This window comes from Lampris incognitus, chromosome 14 (genome assembly GCF_029633865.1).
Source record: "Lampris incognitus isolate fLamInc1 chromosome 14, fLamInc1.hap2, whole genome shotgun sequence".
NCBI classification, from domain to species: domain Eukaryota; kingdom Metazoa; phylum Chordata; class Actinopteri; order Lampriformes; family Lampridae; genus Lampris; species Lampris incognitus.
The window spans coordinates 9,791,228-9,804,912 of record NC_079224.1 but is presented as its reverse complement, the minus strand read 5'-3'; the positions used below and the strand labels follow the sequence as shown (position 1 = coordinate 9,804,912).

The following is a 13,685-nucleotide window of genomic DNA, read 5'->3' as shown; positions in this document are numbered from 1 at the left end:
ATATCAAACTTACCATTCTTTGGTAAAGTTATTGAAAAAACTTTTTACCAACAACTTAGTAACTGTTTAAACATTGAACAGTTGCTTTGATATCTTCCAGTCAGGATTTCGGCCCCATCATAGCACTGAGACTGCACTCATAAAGGTACTAAATGACCTCCACCTGAACAATGACTCTGGCAAAGTCTGTTTTAGCACTGTTGGATCTTAGTGCCGCTTTCGACACTGTGGACCATACAATTCTGTTACAATGATTAGAAAATTGGGTGGGACTCTCTGGGACTGTCCTTAAATGGTTCAAGTCATATCTTTATGACAGAAAGTACTTTGTTTCCATTGGAAACTGTGTGTCCGAGCAGATGGCCATGACCTGCGGGCTTCCACAGGGGTCCATTTTAGGTCCTCTTCTGTTCAATCTGTATATGCTTCCTTTAGGCCAAATCCTACAAAACAAAGTATCCTACCATGATTATGCAAATGATATGCAAATTTATATATTAGACACCAGGTGACTATGGACCTACTGAATCTCTGTGCCGTTGCATTGAATAAATCAATGACTGGATGTGTCAAGAAGACTGACTGGCTTGATAAGTGGATGAATAGTGTGGAAAGAGGAATTTAAGGACTAATACTTCTGTTGTTACTCCTCTTACTTATTCTACTTCTTTTACCAAATCCTTATTGTATCTCCCCTACTGCTACACTTCTGCTCTTTAATGTTGACACTGATTCGCCTTCAACTCCTTCACCTCCTCCTACTACCACACATTTTGATTTTTGCAGTTTAATCCCTTTGTTTGTTCCCTTTGTACAATAGGGGTCAAAGAAACACAGGGTGGGAAATTAGTGAGGGGATTATTTTGAGGAATCAACATAATAAACCATACATTTTAGTATCTTGACATAAGATTAATCAGTGACTGATCTACCAACTGCTAATACAATGAAACCCATAGTAATTGTTTAATATGTTTATTAATATTTACAGTGACAACAGAGGACAGTAGAAAGCATTTGTGTCAGGGCATTTTGCAGAGTTAACCAACAAATCGGTGGCATGAGTCCCCCTGTACCTTCTTGACCTTCTTGCAGTCTGGGTAGGAATCTTCTTTACCACTGGTCTCTCTGCTCTTTTTACCACAGACTGGTTCAGTGAGCTGTTGGGCCATTATAAATCACCTCGCTCTCCTGTGCCCAGGACCAAAATGAGAAATTGGGCACATGCTAATTTCTCTTCCTCTCTTTCTACTGAAGAATGCAGGAGGATCCACCATGGCAAGAGCACAGACTGTACCAGTCTGAAGAGCAGAGCTCCTGGTAGGACCAGTCGCAGGTCTAACGAAATACCCATCTGTAAAAGACACAATTTTCTTTTTGTTTAAAATGCATAAATGGCAGGGAATTGTGCAGTTGTTGCAAATACAGCAGAGGAACAACTAATTGTAGAGGAAAACAATGAGCCGACACTAAAATGAAAAACACTAAAAGGCATAATGCTGGGTGCTATGGAAAATATTATCACAATAATCATATACATTTTACATGACATAAGTATATGTGATGATATCTGTTTACGTATGCAAAATACCATATTCGAGAATCTAAATGAGGTTCATCCCATTGAAAAGTTTGGACATGTGAAGTACAATATACTACCAGAACTAGTTTTCTAACAATGCTCCCTAAAATATATCAAAGCTTATTTTGAGAGAAAGTCTAAGTAAAAGATTCTTGTTGTCAAATTGTGTATCATGACATGACAATCTCCAGATACCATAATGCTCCAATGTCACTGACAGATGCTTAATGATAATATTGAATTATTGCCCAGGCTTATTCTCTTTATCATTATTATTAATATTAATATTTATTATTACTGAAGGCAATTTACTGTTCATCATTGGGATGTGGGAGATAGTGTTGTTTCTATGTGGTTTACTTCAGGTTACATTAATAAAGCTGTTGCATAACTGCATGACATGTAATGACAGTATCCTTATCAAGTAAACTGAGCTGTGTATCTACAATTAGACCAGATACACTTTATTCTTCTTTGTGATCAGTGAGACCTTTTATATATTATTTCCTTTTTTGTAAATTCATGATTGAGTTGGCATGGTATGGTCTTGCGGAGATGAAACAAAATAGGAAATGATTTGATATAGCAGAACAGCTAATTGTAGAGGAAGAGGATGGGACAACACTAATCTCAACAACATAAACAGGCTACACATTGATCTTACGAATGAGTCCTGATAAAACTTAATGGCTACTTCCTCCTCCACTCGCTACAATACTCACCACTGCAGGAGGTAGGAGTGAGTCCAGGTAGAACCACAGCAGGTGCAAAGGTTTTGAGGCTCTGAGGAGCAGAACTCCTGATGGGACCAGTTGTAGGTCCAACATATGTGAAAGAAAAGAAAAGAGGATAGTGATATGATTATGGAAGTGGATTGGTCAGGATGGACATCATTGGGATGTGTGGGATATAGTGCTGTTTTTATGTGGTTTACTTCACATTACATTAATAAAGCTGTTGCATGACTGCATGACATGTAGTGACAGTGTTCTGGAGATAAAACAAAATAGGAAATGATTTGATATAGCAGAAGAACAGCTAATTGTTGGGGAACAGAATTGGACACAACTAATCTCTACCACATAAAAAGGCTACACATTTTTCTTCCAAATGAATCCTGATTAAATTGCATGGCTACTTTCTCCTCCTCTCTTTCTACAATGCTTACCATTAGAGGAAGTAGGAGGGATTCGAGGTATACCCATGGTGGGTGCAGTGGCTTTGACATTCTGAGGAGCAGAACTCCTGATGGGACAATTTGAACTTCCAACATAACCTCAACCTGTGAAAGACATGAAAAGAAGAAATGAATATGACACATCTTTGGGATGTGCGGGAGATAGTGTAGTTTCTATATGTTTTACTTCAGGTTACGTTAATAAAGCTGTTGCATGACATGTAGTGGCCGTGTCCTTCTCCAGGAAATTGAGCAGTGTGTCAGCAATTAAACCAGATACAACTTCTTCTTTGTGATCAGTGTATTTTTTTTATTCATTATTTCCTTTTTTGGAAATTCATAATCTGTTTGGAATGGTATAGTTCATCTGGAGATGAAACAAAATAGGAAATGGCTGTGAATGTCCTCATTCATCCAGGTCATGGTTATCCAAAGGAATTGAATCGAGTGCAACTGGACTTGGTATACATCCGTGAAGACGTTTCGCCTCTCATCCAAGAGGCTTCATCAGTTCGTGCCTTTCTGACTAGACCAAGCTAGTCTGACTGGCTGGTGACGAAGCTCAGATATTTATCCTCTTTGGAGTTGTTGTCAGAGCTAATGATGTCCATGGCTCTTTGTGTTCCGATGATAAGCAGCGACGGTCGTTGAGGGTGTTAGTTTCGACTTGGTTACTGCTCCATTCAGTGGTCATGGGTCGTTGGAGCCGTTAGTGAGCGACTGTTGTTCTTGGTGGCTAGGCTTCTTGAGTCTCCTGGGTAGAGATGAAAGGACGGCATTGTAAGTGGGAGATAGGTGGTGTCATAGACCTCCTCCTCTGTTGAGGGAGGGTTTTTCCAGTTTTGCATAGATGGCTTCCTTCACTCCTCTTTCAAACCATCTATCTTCCCTGTCCAAAATGTGTACGTTGCTATCCTCGAAGGAGTGTGTCTTCTCCTTTAGGTGTAGATAAACTGCTGAGTCTTGTCCTGAGGAGTTTGGCCTTCTGTGTTGGGCCATCCATTTGTGTAGTGGTTGTTCGGTTTCTCCTATGTATAGGTCAGTGCAATCCTCATTGCACTGTACAGCATACACCAGACTGCTTTTCCGGGTGTGTGGTACACGGTCTTTGGGATGAACCAGTCTTTGTCGGAGTGTGTTGCTGGGTTTGAAGTATACTGGGATGCGGTGTTTGTTAAAAATTCTCCTGAGGTTCTCGGAGACCCCAGAAATATACCGGATTACTATGTTCTTCCTTCTGTTCCTTTTCTCCTCATCGCTCACCCGGTTGGTCTTTTTGGAACGTGTTGCAGTTTTCACAAAGGTCCAACTGGGGTAGCCGCAGGTTTTTAAAGCTCCCTTCAGGTGTTTGTGTTCTTCCTGTTGGGCCTGAGTGCTGCTGGGCACATTGTCAGCTCTGTGTTGCAGAGGGCATTGCTAAACATCGGAACACAAAGAGCCATGGACATCATTAGCTCTGACAACGACTCCAAAGAGGATAACAATCAGAGTTTCATCATCAGCAAGTCAGACTAGCTTGGTCTAGTAAGAAAGACACGAACTGACAAAGCCTCTTGGATGAGAGGTGAAACGTCTTCACGGATATATACCAAGTCCAGTTGCACTTGATTCAATTCTTTTGGAAAATAGGAAATGATTTGATATCGCAGAAGAACAGTTAACTGTGGGGGAAAAGAGCTGGACAACACTAATCTCAACATAAAAAAGCTACACATTGTTCTTACGAATGAATCCTGACAAAATTGCATAGCTACTTTTTCCTCCTCTCTTTCTACAATTCTCACCATTGGAGGAAGTAGGAGGGATTCGAGGTAAAACCACAGTGGGTGCAGTGGCTTTGATGCTCTGAGGAGCAGAACTCTGTACGTTTCTAAACCTCATTTAGAGCTGGCCACGTCTACTTCTCTTCCTCGATTGTGAGTGGAGCGGGTCTCTCACCCTGACCTCTGTTTCCAGTGGTGGCACCTTCTTGCAGTGGTTGGCATGTGTCCAGCTGATTCTCCCCTCCACCTTCATCGTCGTAGGTGTGGCCAAGAGCACTTGGTGGGACCTCGCCCACGGGGCTTCGCCAATTTTTTCTCTTTAGGTCATTTATCAGCACCCAATCGCCTGGGTTCAGGTCATGCAGCTGACCCACTATTGGCAGTGGAAATGCCAATCTCACCTGCATGTGAACAGAACTCAGCATCATGTTTAACTGCATACAACAATTAAGCATTACATCCTTGAGGTCTGAGCTGAGGATGTGCTTTTGCAGGGGAAGGGCTATTCCAGTGTTTATGGGTCTGTCTGTAAGGATTTCAAAAGGCGACACACCTGTTGCAGCCCTCCTCTTGCTCTCATGGCCATCGACACTAAGGGCAGTGCCTTTATCTATGCGAGTCCTTTCTCATCATTACATTTGAGCAATTTATTTTCAATTTTCCCATTTTCTGTCTCAACCACTCTACCACTCTTTGGATGATAGGTGCAATGTTGCCTAAGATTGATACCCAAAAATGTTGAAAGTTGTTTAATAGCACTATTTACAAAATATGCCCAGTTATCACTGCTGATCTTCCGTGGTATTCCCAATCTGGGAATAATCTCTCTTACTAGCACTTCTGCTACTGTGGGGGCATCTGCCTTCCCTGTAGGGAAAACTTCAACCCCCTTAGAAAACATATCAGCAATCACGAGACAATATTTATTTCCCTCACATGGTGTTAGTTCAATGACACCCATCTGCAGGTGATCAAATGGTTGGTCGGGGGAAGGTGGCTCAAGGCTTGTATGATTTGCCCTCTTGTGGCATTATTTTTCAAACAAAATAAAGATTTTAAACAAAAATGTTGGAAAAATTTTGTGAAGCCTCTCGTAAACCAGTGTTTGTTTACTGCGCCCACCATCCCCCCTTTTGACACATGGTCCTTCCCATGTGCCAATTTTACATTAAAAGGAAAGAAACACTTAGGCAGGCAAGGACGTCCGTCCTCAGACTCCCATACCTTGTTTACATATGTGCACTTAAGACTTTTTCTCCTTTTTCCTCTGTGTTGCTCATCATAAAACCTTCTACTCAGTCCACAGTCTGATCTGTCTGGATCAGGCAGTCCTAAAGTATCTTCGGTAGTCAAAGTCTGTGTTAGTTGAGTGAGAGCTGCGTTAGCAGCCTCTGTGTACATGACATTGTCAATTGGTTTTAGTCCATGGTCATGCGTAATAGATAATAGTGGAGCCTCCAGGGATGCATAGTCACAGATCCACTGTCAACAGTGGCTTGTTATCCCTAAAAATGACATTAATTGTCTCTTAGTGAAAGGTTTTCGAATTCTGAGGATGGCTTCCACTCATTTTTGTGTTCAGTGGTTTACCTTTTTTAACGACGGAGTCAACACAGAATGTGATGTAAGATGAGATAGTGTCAGAAAGTTAATCAATATAATCACAAGCATCATAAAAACATTGCCAGTCAGTGCAATCAAAACATGTCTGAAGAGAGGAGACACACAAATCTGTACTTTTTTCTCCCCACACTCAAGGCGCCTGAAGGAAGGTTTGTACATTAAGACACACACTCTATTATGGTACAACACGTCAAATGAAGGCATGGGCAAGGACTTGTAAGCACCGCACAATGAACCATAACACAGGTTATTGTGGTTATTGTAGTGTTCTTTTGTGTGGTGGCACAAGTTACATACTGTTTGTATGTCCTCAGAGTCTTGTTTAAAGTACAGTGGTTAAAATCTCCAAGGATACATTTGGGGGCATCTGGGATGACTGAATCGAGCCTGTGTATTACGTCGGCAGTCACTTGTGCAGCAGCTGATGCATTAGCTCGCGGATGAATGTACACCATCATGAAGAACAGCTGTTGAAATTCATGAGGCAAGTAGTAAGGGCGGAAAATAGCATGCATGATTATATGGTCACAACGCAAAGTGTTGCACTTTCTGCTTAATTACTACGGTTCTTCCTCCTTAATATCAAAAACTATCAACAATCTGATGCTATGGTGTCACACTCTGTATAAGTCTGTATCACCATGACTCCAATGAAATGGACCTGTGAGGCATAACTACATTCTAAGTTTGTTGGTAAAAAAAAAACTGTCTTTCAGTATAAAAGTATTGATCTTATTATTGCACCGCTTTGGACCATATTGACAAAATGATCATAAAGGGCCCCATGTCTTGTTTGTGCAGTTGCACACTTATAAGGATTCAATTTAACCTCCTGATATATTGCGATATAAAATGATTATAAATTATTAAGAGGAACAGTCAGTTAATTTCTTTTTGCAGTGATCTGTGAGGCCTCTTACCTGTGTGGATCATGACATGTTGTTTGAGATGACGTTTTGAGCTGAACCCATTTCCACAATTACAGCATCTGAATGTCTTCTCCCTTGTATATGAGTCCTCATGTGCCTTAGTAAATGTGACTTACGGGTAAACATTTTCCCGCATGTGGTGCATCTGAACGGCTTCTCACCTGTATGAGTCCTTACATGCATTTGTAAATCTGAATTCCGAGTAAACATTTTCCCGCACATGTTGCATCTGAATGGCTTCTCCCCTGTATGACTCCTTACGTGCATTTGTAAACTTGACTTCCGGGTAAACATTTTCCCGCACATGGTGCATCTGAATGGCTTCTCCCCTGTATGAGTTTTTACGTGCGTTCGCAAATGTGACTTCCGAGTAAACATTTTCCCACAGGTGGTGCATCTGAATGGCCTCTCCCCTGTATGAATCCTTACATGCATTTCTAAACTTGACTTCCGGGTAAACATTTCCCCGCACATGGTGCATCTGAATGGCTTCTCCCCTGTATGAGTCCTTATGTGCCTTTGAAAACTTGACTTCTGGGTAAACATTTTCCCACATGTGGTGCATCTGAATGGCTTCTCCCCTGTATGAGTCCTTACGTGCCTTTGAAAACTTGACTTCTGGGTAAACATTTTCCCGCACATGGTGCATCTGAATGGCTTCTCCCCTGTATGAGTCCTTATGTGCCTCTGAAAACGTGACTCATCGGTAAACATTTTCCGGCACGTGGTGCATCTGAATGGCTCCTCCCCTGCATGAGTCCTTGTATGCCTCTCCATGTTACACTTCCAGGTAAAATCTCTCCCACAAGTGGTGCATTTGAAAGGCTTTTCACCTGTGTGAAATGTCATGTGACTTTTGAAAATTTCCAAATTATAAAGCACTTTCCCACAAATTTTGCACTTGTTGGGCTTTTTGTGAGGTTTCAGCCTGGCTTTCCAAGTTGAATCTGCTTCCGCGCAGTTCAGATGACTGCAAGTATGGTCAGCTTCACTCTTAGTCACATAACAGTAGTTAGAGAGGGTATGGTGGTCACTTGTTGGTTCTGATATTAGCAAGTTCTCTTCTTTGACATCCAGTTGTATCAGTTCAAATGGGGGGACAGCTGGGGGCTTTGTGTCTCCCTCTGTCTGAGTTTGATAGAGTTGTGAGGACAGAGGCTGATCTTTACTATCATCATTTCCATCACAAAGAGGGGTAAATATGGACTCAGAGGTATCAGCTACCTCCTGCAATGGAAGGTGGTCTTCCTGTGGACTGATCCAGAGTTCCTGTTGTTCCTCCTTAGCCAGAGTGGGGCTCCTCTCCTGCTTATGATGCTGCTGATGAGATACCTGTACATAGTCTGGATAGAGGGAAAAACAAAATCAATGCTGTTATTTGCACCTACAGAGGTAGGTTAAATTTGATTCAGGATACCTATTCAAGTTTGACCGTAGAGTCACATCCTATTTAGATAGCTTATGTAAACCTAGACAAGGTGTAGCTTCCCCCTATTGACAGAATTTTTATCAGAGATTATACCCAGGGGAAGCTATACCTAATCTGTATAGTTTACCTAAGATACATAAACAGGGTGTACCATTACGACCTAGTGTTTGTATGATTAACTCAGTGACCTATAACATCTTTAATTTTCTTGCATCTATTCTTAACTTATTGGTAGGCAGTAATGAACATCACATTCAGAACACTATGGATTTTGTGGATAAGGTGAGGTCCATCATTATTGGGGGGGGTGAAACAATGGTCTCTTATGATGTTAAGTCTCTCTTCACATGCGTTCCTGTTGATTATGCAGTGGAGGTAGTCCATATGAAATTACAAAATGACCCCACCCTTAGCAATAGGACCACCCTTAACATTGACCAAGTGTGTCTGCTCCTGAAGCTGTCTTCAGTCCATGTACTTCACATACAGGGGGCAGTACTGTAAGCAGAGGCATGGGCGTGCTATGGGTTCCCCTTTCTCACCTGTAGTGGCCAACTTGTATATGGAGCAAATGGAAAGAAGGGCTCTGATGTCCTATCCAGGGACACCACATAGCCATTGGTTCAGATTTATGGATGACACCTGGGTTAAAGTTAAATCTCTGGATGTACCACATTTCATCAACCACATTAACTCTGTGGACAACCACATCAAGTTCACCAGGCAGGATGTGAAAAACAACAGGTTAGCCTTCTTAGACTGAAATTACAATTGGTGATGGGGGACATTTGATTGTTGATGTTTACCGTAAAACAACATATACTGATCAGTACTTAAAGTTTGACTCTCTTCATCCACTGGAGCACAAACTAGGAGTCATCAGGACGCCGAACCACCGAGCTGACAATGTCCCCACCGACAAATCGGCCGGGAAGGGGACAAATCCCACATTAAACAGGCCCTGGGGAAGAGTGGTTATCATAACTAGGCATTTGTCAAAGCCAGGAAGATGCCCAAAGAGTGCACCAGCCAATCGAAGAGAGGAGAAGGACCACAGCTGTCTAAGTGTAAACCAGTGGTGATTCCGTATGTGGCAGGAATGTCGGAAAAGTTGAGACGTATACTTTCCAAACACCGCGTCTCAGTTGCTTTCAAACCCCAAAACAAGCTGCACCAGAATTTGGTCCACCCCAAGGATGGGGTCCCCCGGCATAAATAGAGCAATATAGTGTACACTGTTAAGTGTCAGGAGGATTGTGGTGACTTGTACATTGGGGAAACTAAACAGACGCTGGCCAAGAGAATGGCACAACACAGGAGAGCTATCGTGTCAGGACAGGACTCCACAGTCTACACCCATCTACAGGCCAGTGGCCACTCTTTTCAAGGATGAGGATGTGCACATCCTTGACAGGGAGGAACACTGGTTTGATCGGTGAGTCAAAGAAGCCATCTATATGAAGAGGTAACGACCATCCCTGAACTGGGGGGGGGGGGGCGCTAAGAGTACATCTGTCACCAACTTAAAATGCTGTGAAGTGCCCCGCCACTTCCATAACAAGGCGAATCCAGGCCGAACCACTGCTTTTTCTGACACACAGAGACGCGTTCATGTGATGAACACAAGCTGACTCCGCCCCCCTCCCAAGGGCAGCATTGTTAGCTGCTTCATCGAGTCCGGCCATAGTCGGATCTAACGAGACCGGGGCGTGAACCCCCGTCCCCAGTGGGCAACTGCATCGACACAAAGCCGATGCTTAGACCGCTACACCACCGCGGACCCAATAAGAGTATTTTTTAAAATAGCTGTTTCATTGCTAAAATCATGCACATCAAATCTGGAAGAAAACCTGTAAATTCTTGTGCCAGAACTTAATCTGAAGTGAATCCTTCTAGTGTCCCTCTTCTTGCCAGTTAGCCCAACCATAGCCCTGATACTGTCAGGAGTACGGTTGGGAAAGGAAAAGAAAAAAAACATAAAATGGCCTCTTTTTATTGAACAGTGGTTTGTTTACTGAACAACCTAGGGTTTGGTCTGTCAATACTGCTACAACTGGCTGCAACCTACTAATAAAAAAGTAAAATTTACTTAAAAGTAAATCAAAATAAATGTTCTCTCAAATGAATAAAATAATATAACAAAATAAACTTGCATTGAGCTGCAGCGTTTAGAAAATTAACTGTACTCGAACTTCACTATACTTGTATTCACATTAGCAGCTTTCAGCTTCACATTAGGACTGTGCAACATAAATATTGCCTCAAATAAATAAACAAGCACGAAATTGTCCAGACCCATGGTGCACCTGATGGAGATAGTGACTGAAGTCTCTGCACAGTTTAAAAAATTAGCTCAGCGGCCTTATTCTTGTAAGGATTTTGATGGCTATAAACTACAGCACAGAGAGGTGCAACCCTAAAAAAAAAACAAGGAAGAAGATGAGGATGAAGAAGAATGTTGATCCTAAAACATGTGTAGCAGTTGATTCTCTCCTATTTAACTTTATATGGAAAAACAAAACTGAGTATGTTAAAAGAAAAACATGTATTAGAAGTTACTCCAAAGGGGGCTTTCAAACAATCAATCTGATTTTCAAGGTCAATTGGATTAAGCAATGTTTATCTAAAAATAATGGTCAATGGTTTTATATCCCCAATTTATTATTTGATAAGAGTGGTGGCCTAAGATTTCTATTATCTTGTAATTACAAGTGTAACAAATTGCCTCTCAAGCTCGCCAATTTTCACAAACAAACTCATGGAAGTTTGGATGATTGCTTTCAAGCCTAATTTTTCTCCACATTAATGCATAATATGGAACAATCAGCGTGTATTGTCGATAAACAAGTCCAGATACATAAAAGGAAGGATGGATAAGGATGTAGTCTTTGTTTTGGATGTACTCAATGAGAGAGGCAACCTCTACGCATATGAAGATTTTGTTCAGATGAAGGATATGAATAGTTCTTGAAAAACAATGTTATAAAAAGTATATCTCCAAAGTTACTGTTTCTCATCAAAAGTGCATTAATATATGGATGGCCCTTTGAGTGGAGAAATTCCCAAGCTCTTAATTGGTGGGAAAGACCTTTCATATCCTATGTGTAATAATCGCCATATCAGAAAATTACAGACCTCAGATCAGTTATTTTCCCAAATTGACTCTTTTATGGAAACTAAGTTTGCCAGAAATCTTAGCAGAGACAGTTTGGTCAGACCTTAATAAATTCCTCATTCCAAATAAAATAAAAGAAGTTCACATGGAGGTATTACATAGATACTACCACTGCAATAGATCATTGCATTTAATGAAGATATTTCTCCAGCATGCTCTTTCTCCAAAACAGAAACTGCACCTATTTCCCACCTATTCTGTGAATGTACCTTCCCTTTAGAGTTCTGGGTTGAAGTTGGTCTGTTGATTTTTCTAAGCTTTAACAGACTGACACCAATTTTAGAAGACATGGTCTTGTTTCTGAACTGTAATACAGACTCACAGTCCACTAACAATGCTCTCAAGCTCATCTGTCTTGTCGGCAAGTATCACATACATAAGGCTTCAGATCACACCCAATATCCGGCTGGTTTGTGTTGCACTACAGCATCTCTTTGACTCTGTTTCTAAGACAACAACGAACAAAAAAAGCTATTAAGACCTCTCAATTAATAGGGAAAATACTTACTAATAAAAATATATAAATTGAAAAATACACATTTAAGCTTGCATCTCCCTTGTACATTCTGATGTTGTTAGCATTGGTTTTTGCTTTACTTTTTATTTCTTTTAATATATGTGACGTTGATATCTTACGTATAAATACAAGACGTTAAAGTTGACCAGTTCTCTACGTCTTGCATCGACTGATGTATTTCTCTGTATAAATTTGTAATTCTTGAAATGTGTTCAATAGAAGAAGCAGAAGCCGAAGCCGAAGCCGAAGCCGAAGCAGAAGCAGAAGCAGAAGAAGCAGAAGCAGAAGAAGCAACAGTCCAGAGATCTGTGTTAATTCCCGTAGCAAATAAACAACGAGATCAGATTGAAAGAAGGAATGCAAGAATGTTTTGATAATGGATGACACACAAGGAAACTTGGTTTTACCAACCTATTCTGTGTAACGTGATCCTGGGCTTCAACACCATGTCCAGCAGTCTCCTCTGTCGCTCTCTCTCGTCCTCATACTCCGCTATGGTCCTCTCGAAAGCTCCTAATATCTCCTCAGCTGCTGCAGTTAGTCGCTCGATGACGAACGATCTCAGAAGGTTTATTTTGGACATGGTAAACTCAACGGGGAAGCAAAACCAGTTGAACTCCAGCGGCACGATTCTTCTTCTTCTCTTCTTTCCTTCTGCTTCGTCTTCTTCTTCGTGTTTATTGGCGGTTGGCAAACAACGAAATGGTGCACTATTGCCACCAGCTGGTATAGAGTGTGGATCAGAATGTCTATTATTTACGCTATTCCCCCCAACGACACCAAAAAAAAACACAACAAAACAAACAAAACTCAAAACTTCTTAATTAAATTCGTTACTCTAAGAAACTGAAACAAGATTTTATAACACTCAGTTGAGTTCTTCTGTAAAATATCTACTAAATCAAATAGAACTTTTATTTTCCTGAGATTTTGGGTCATACGCCTTCTTTCTGCCTCATATTTCTGACAATATATCACAACATGCTCTATTGTTTCTTCTTGCCCCCAGTAGTCACATCTGTCTGTATTGTGTTTAGCTAATTTGAAAAGTGTACTGTTTAGTCCAGTGTGTCCAAATTTGAGTCTTGAAATTATCTATCCTGTTCCTTCCTGCACACCTCATTTCTCCCACTTTCCTTTGAACTGTGTAAAACAATCGTCCTTTCCTCTTTTCCTGGCATTGCTTTTACCACCTTTCCGTCAATCTGTGCTTAATCTACTACTACTTTCAGCTGCTCCCGTTAGGGGGCGCCACAGCGGATCATCCGTTTCCATTTCTTCCTGTCTTCTGCGTCTTCCTCTGTCACACCAGCCACCTGCATGTCCTCCCTCACCACATCCATAAACCTCCTCTTTGGCCTTCCTCTTCTCCTCTTCCCTGGCAGCTCCATATTCAGCATCCTTCTCCCAATATACCCAGCATCTCTCCTCCACACATGTCCAAGCCATCTCCATCTTGCTTCTCTTGCATTGTCTCCAAACCGTCCAAC

General features: G+C 41.4%; 1 protein-coding gene across 2 annotated transcripts; it reads right to left on the bottom strand.

Moving 5' to 3' along the window:
* Positions 1 to 970: 970 nt before the first annotated feature.
* LOC130123373 (gastrula zinc finger protein XlCGF28.1-like) lies at positions 971 to 12,806 on the bottom strand. 2 transcript variants are annotated; one of them, XR_008811316.1, is made up of 6 exons: positions 12,607 to 12,806; positions 7,066 to 8,417; positions 4,544 to 4,923; positions 2,751 to 2,864; positions 2,305 to 2,381; positions 971 to 1,354 (listed from the first exon to the last, which is right to left on the bottom strand). XR_008811316.1 is itself a non-coding variant. In XM_056292515.1 (3 exons), exons 1-2 carry the CDS (start codon positions 12,776 to 12,778, stop codon positions 7,075 to 7,077), a joined length of 1,515 nt encoding a protein of 504 aa, XP_056148490.1. In that variant the 5' UTR covers positions 12,779 to 12,806; the 3' UTR covers positions 6,302 to 6,612; positions 7,066 to 7,074. The 2 variants fall into 2 exon arrangements, 1 of the variants encoding a protein (XP_056148490.1); XM_056292515.1 differs by lacking the exons at positions 971 to 1,354; positions 2,305 to 2,381; positions 2,751 to 2,864; positions 4,544 to 4,923 and adding an exon at positions 6,302 to 6,612.
* Between the last annotated feature and the right edge of the window lie 879 nt (positions 12,807 to 13,685).

Bases quoted from the DNA above. Each gene is read 5' to 3' on its own strand.
- LOC130123373 (XM_056292515.1), bottom strand. From the start codon at position 12,778: ATGTCCAAAATAAACCTTCTGAGATCGTTCGTCATCGAGCGACTAACT. The intron at 8,418-12,606 runs GTTGGTAAAACC...CCCTCTATCCAG, and splicing joins GATCACGTTACACAGAATAG to ACTATGTACAGGTATCTCAT.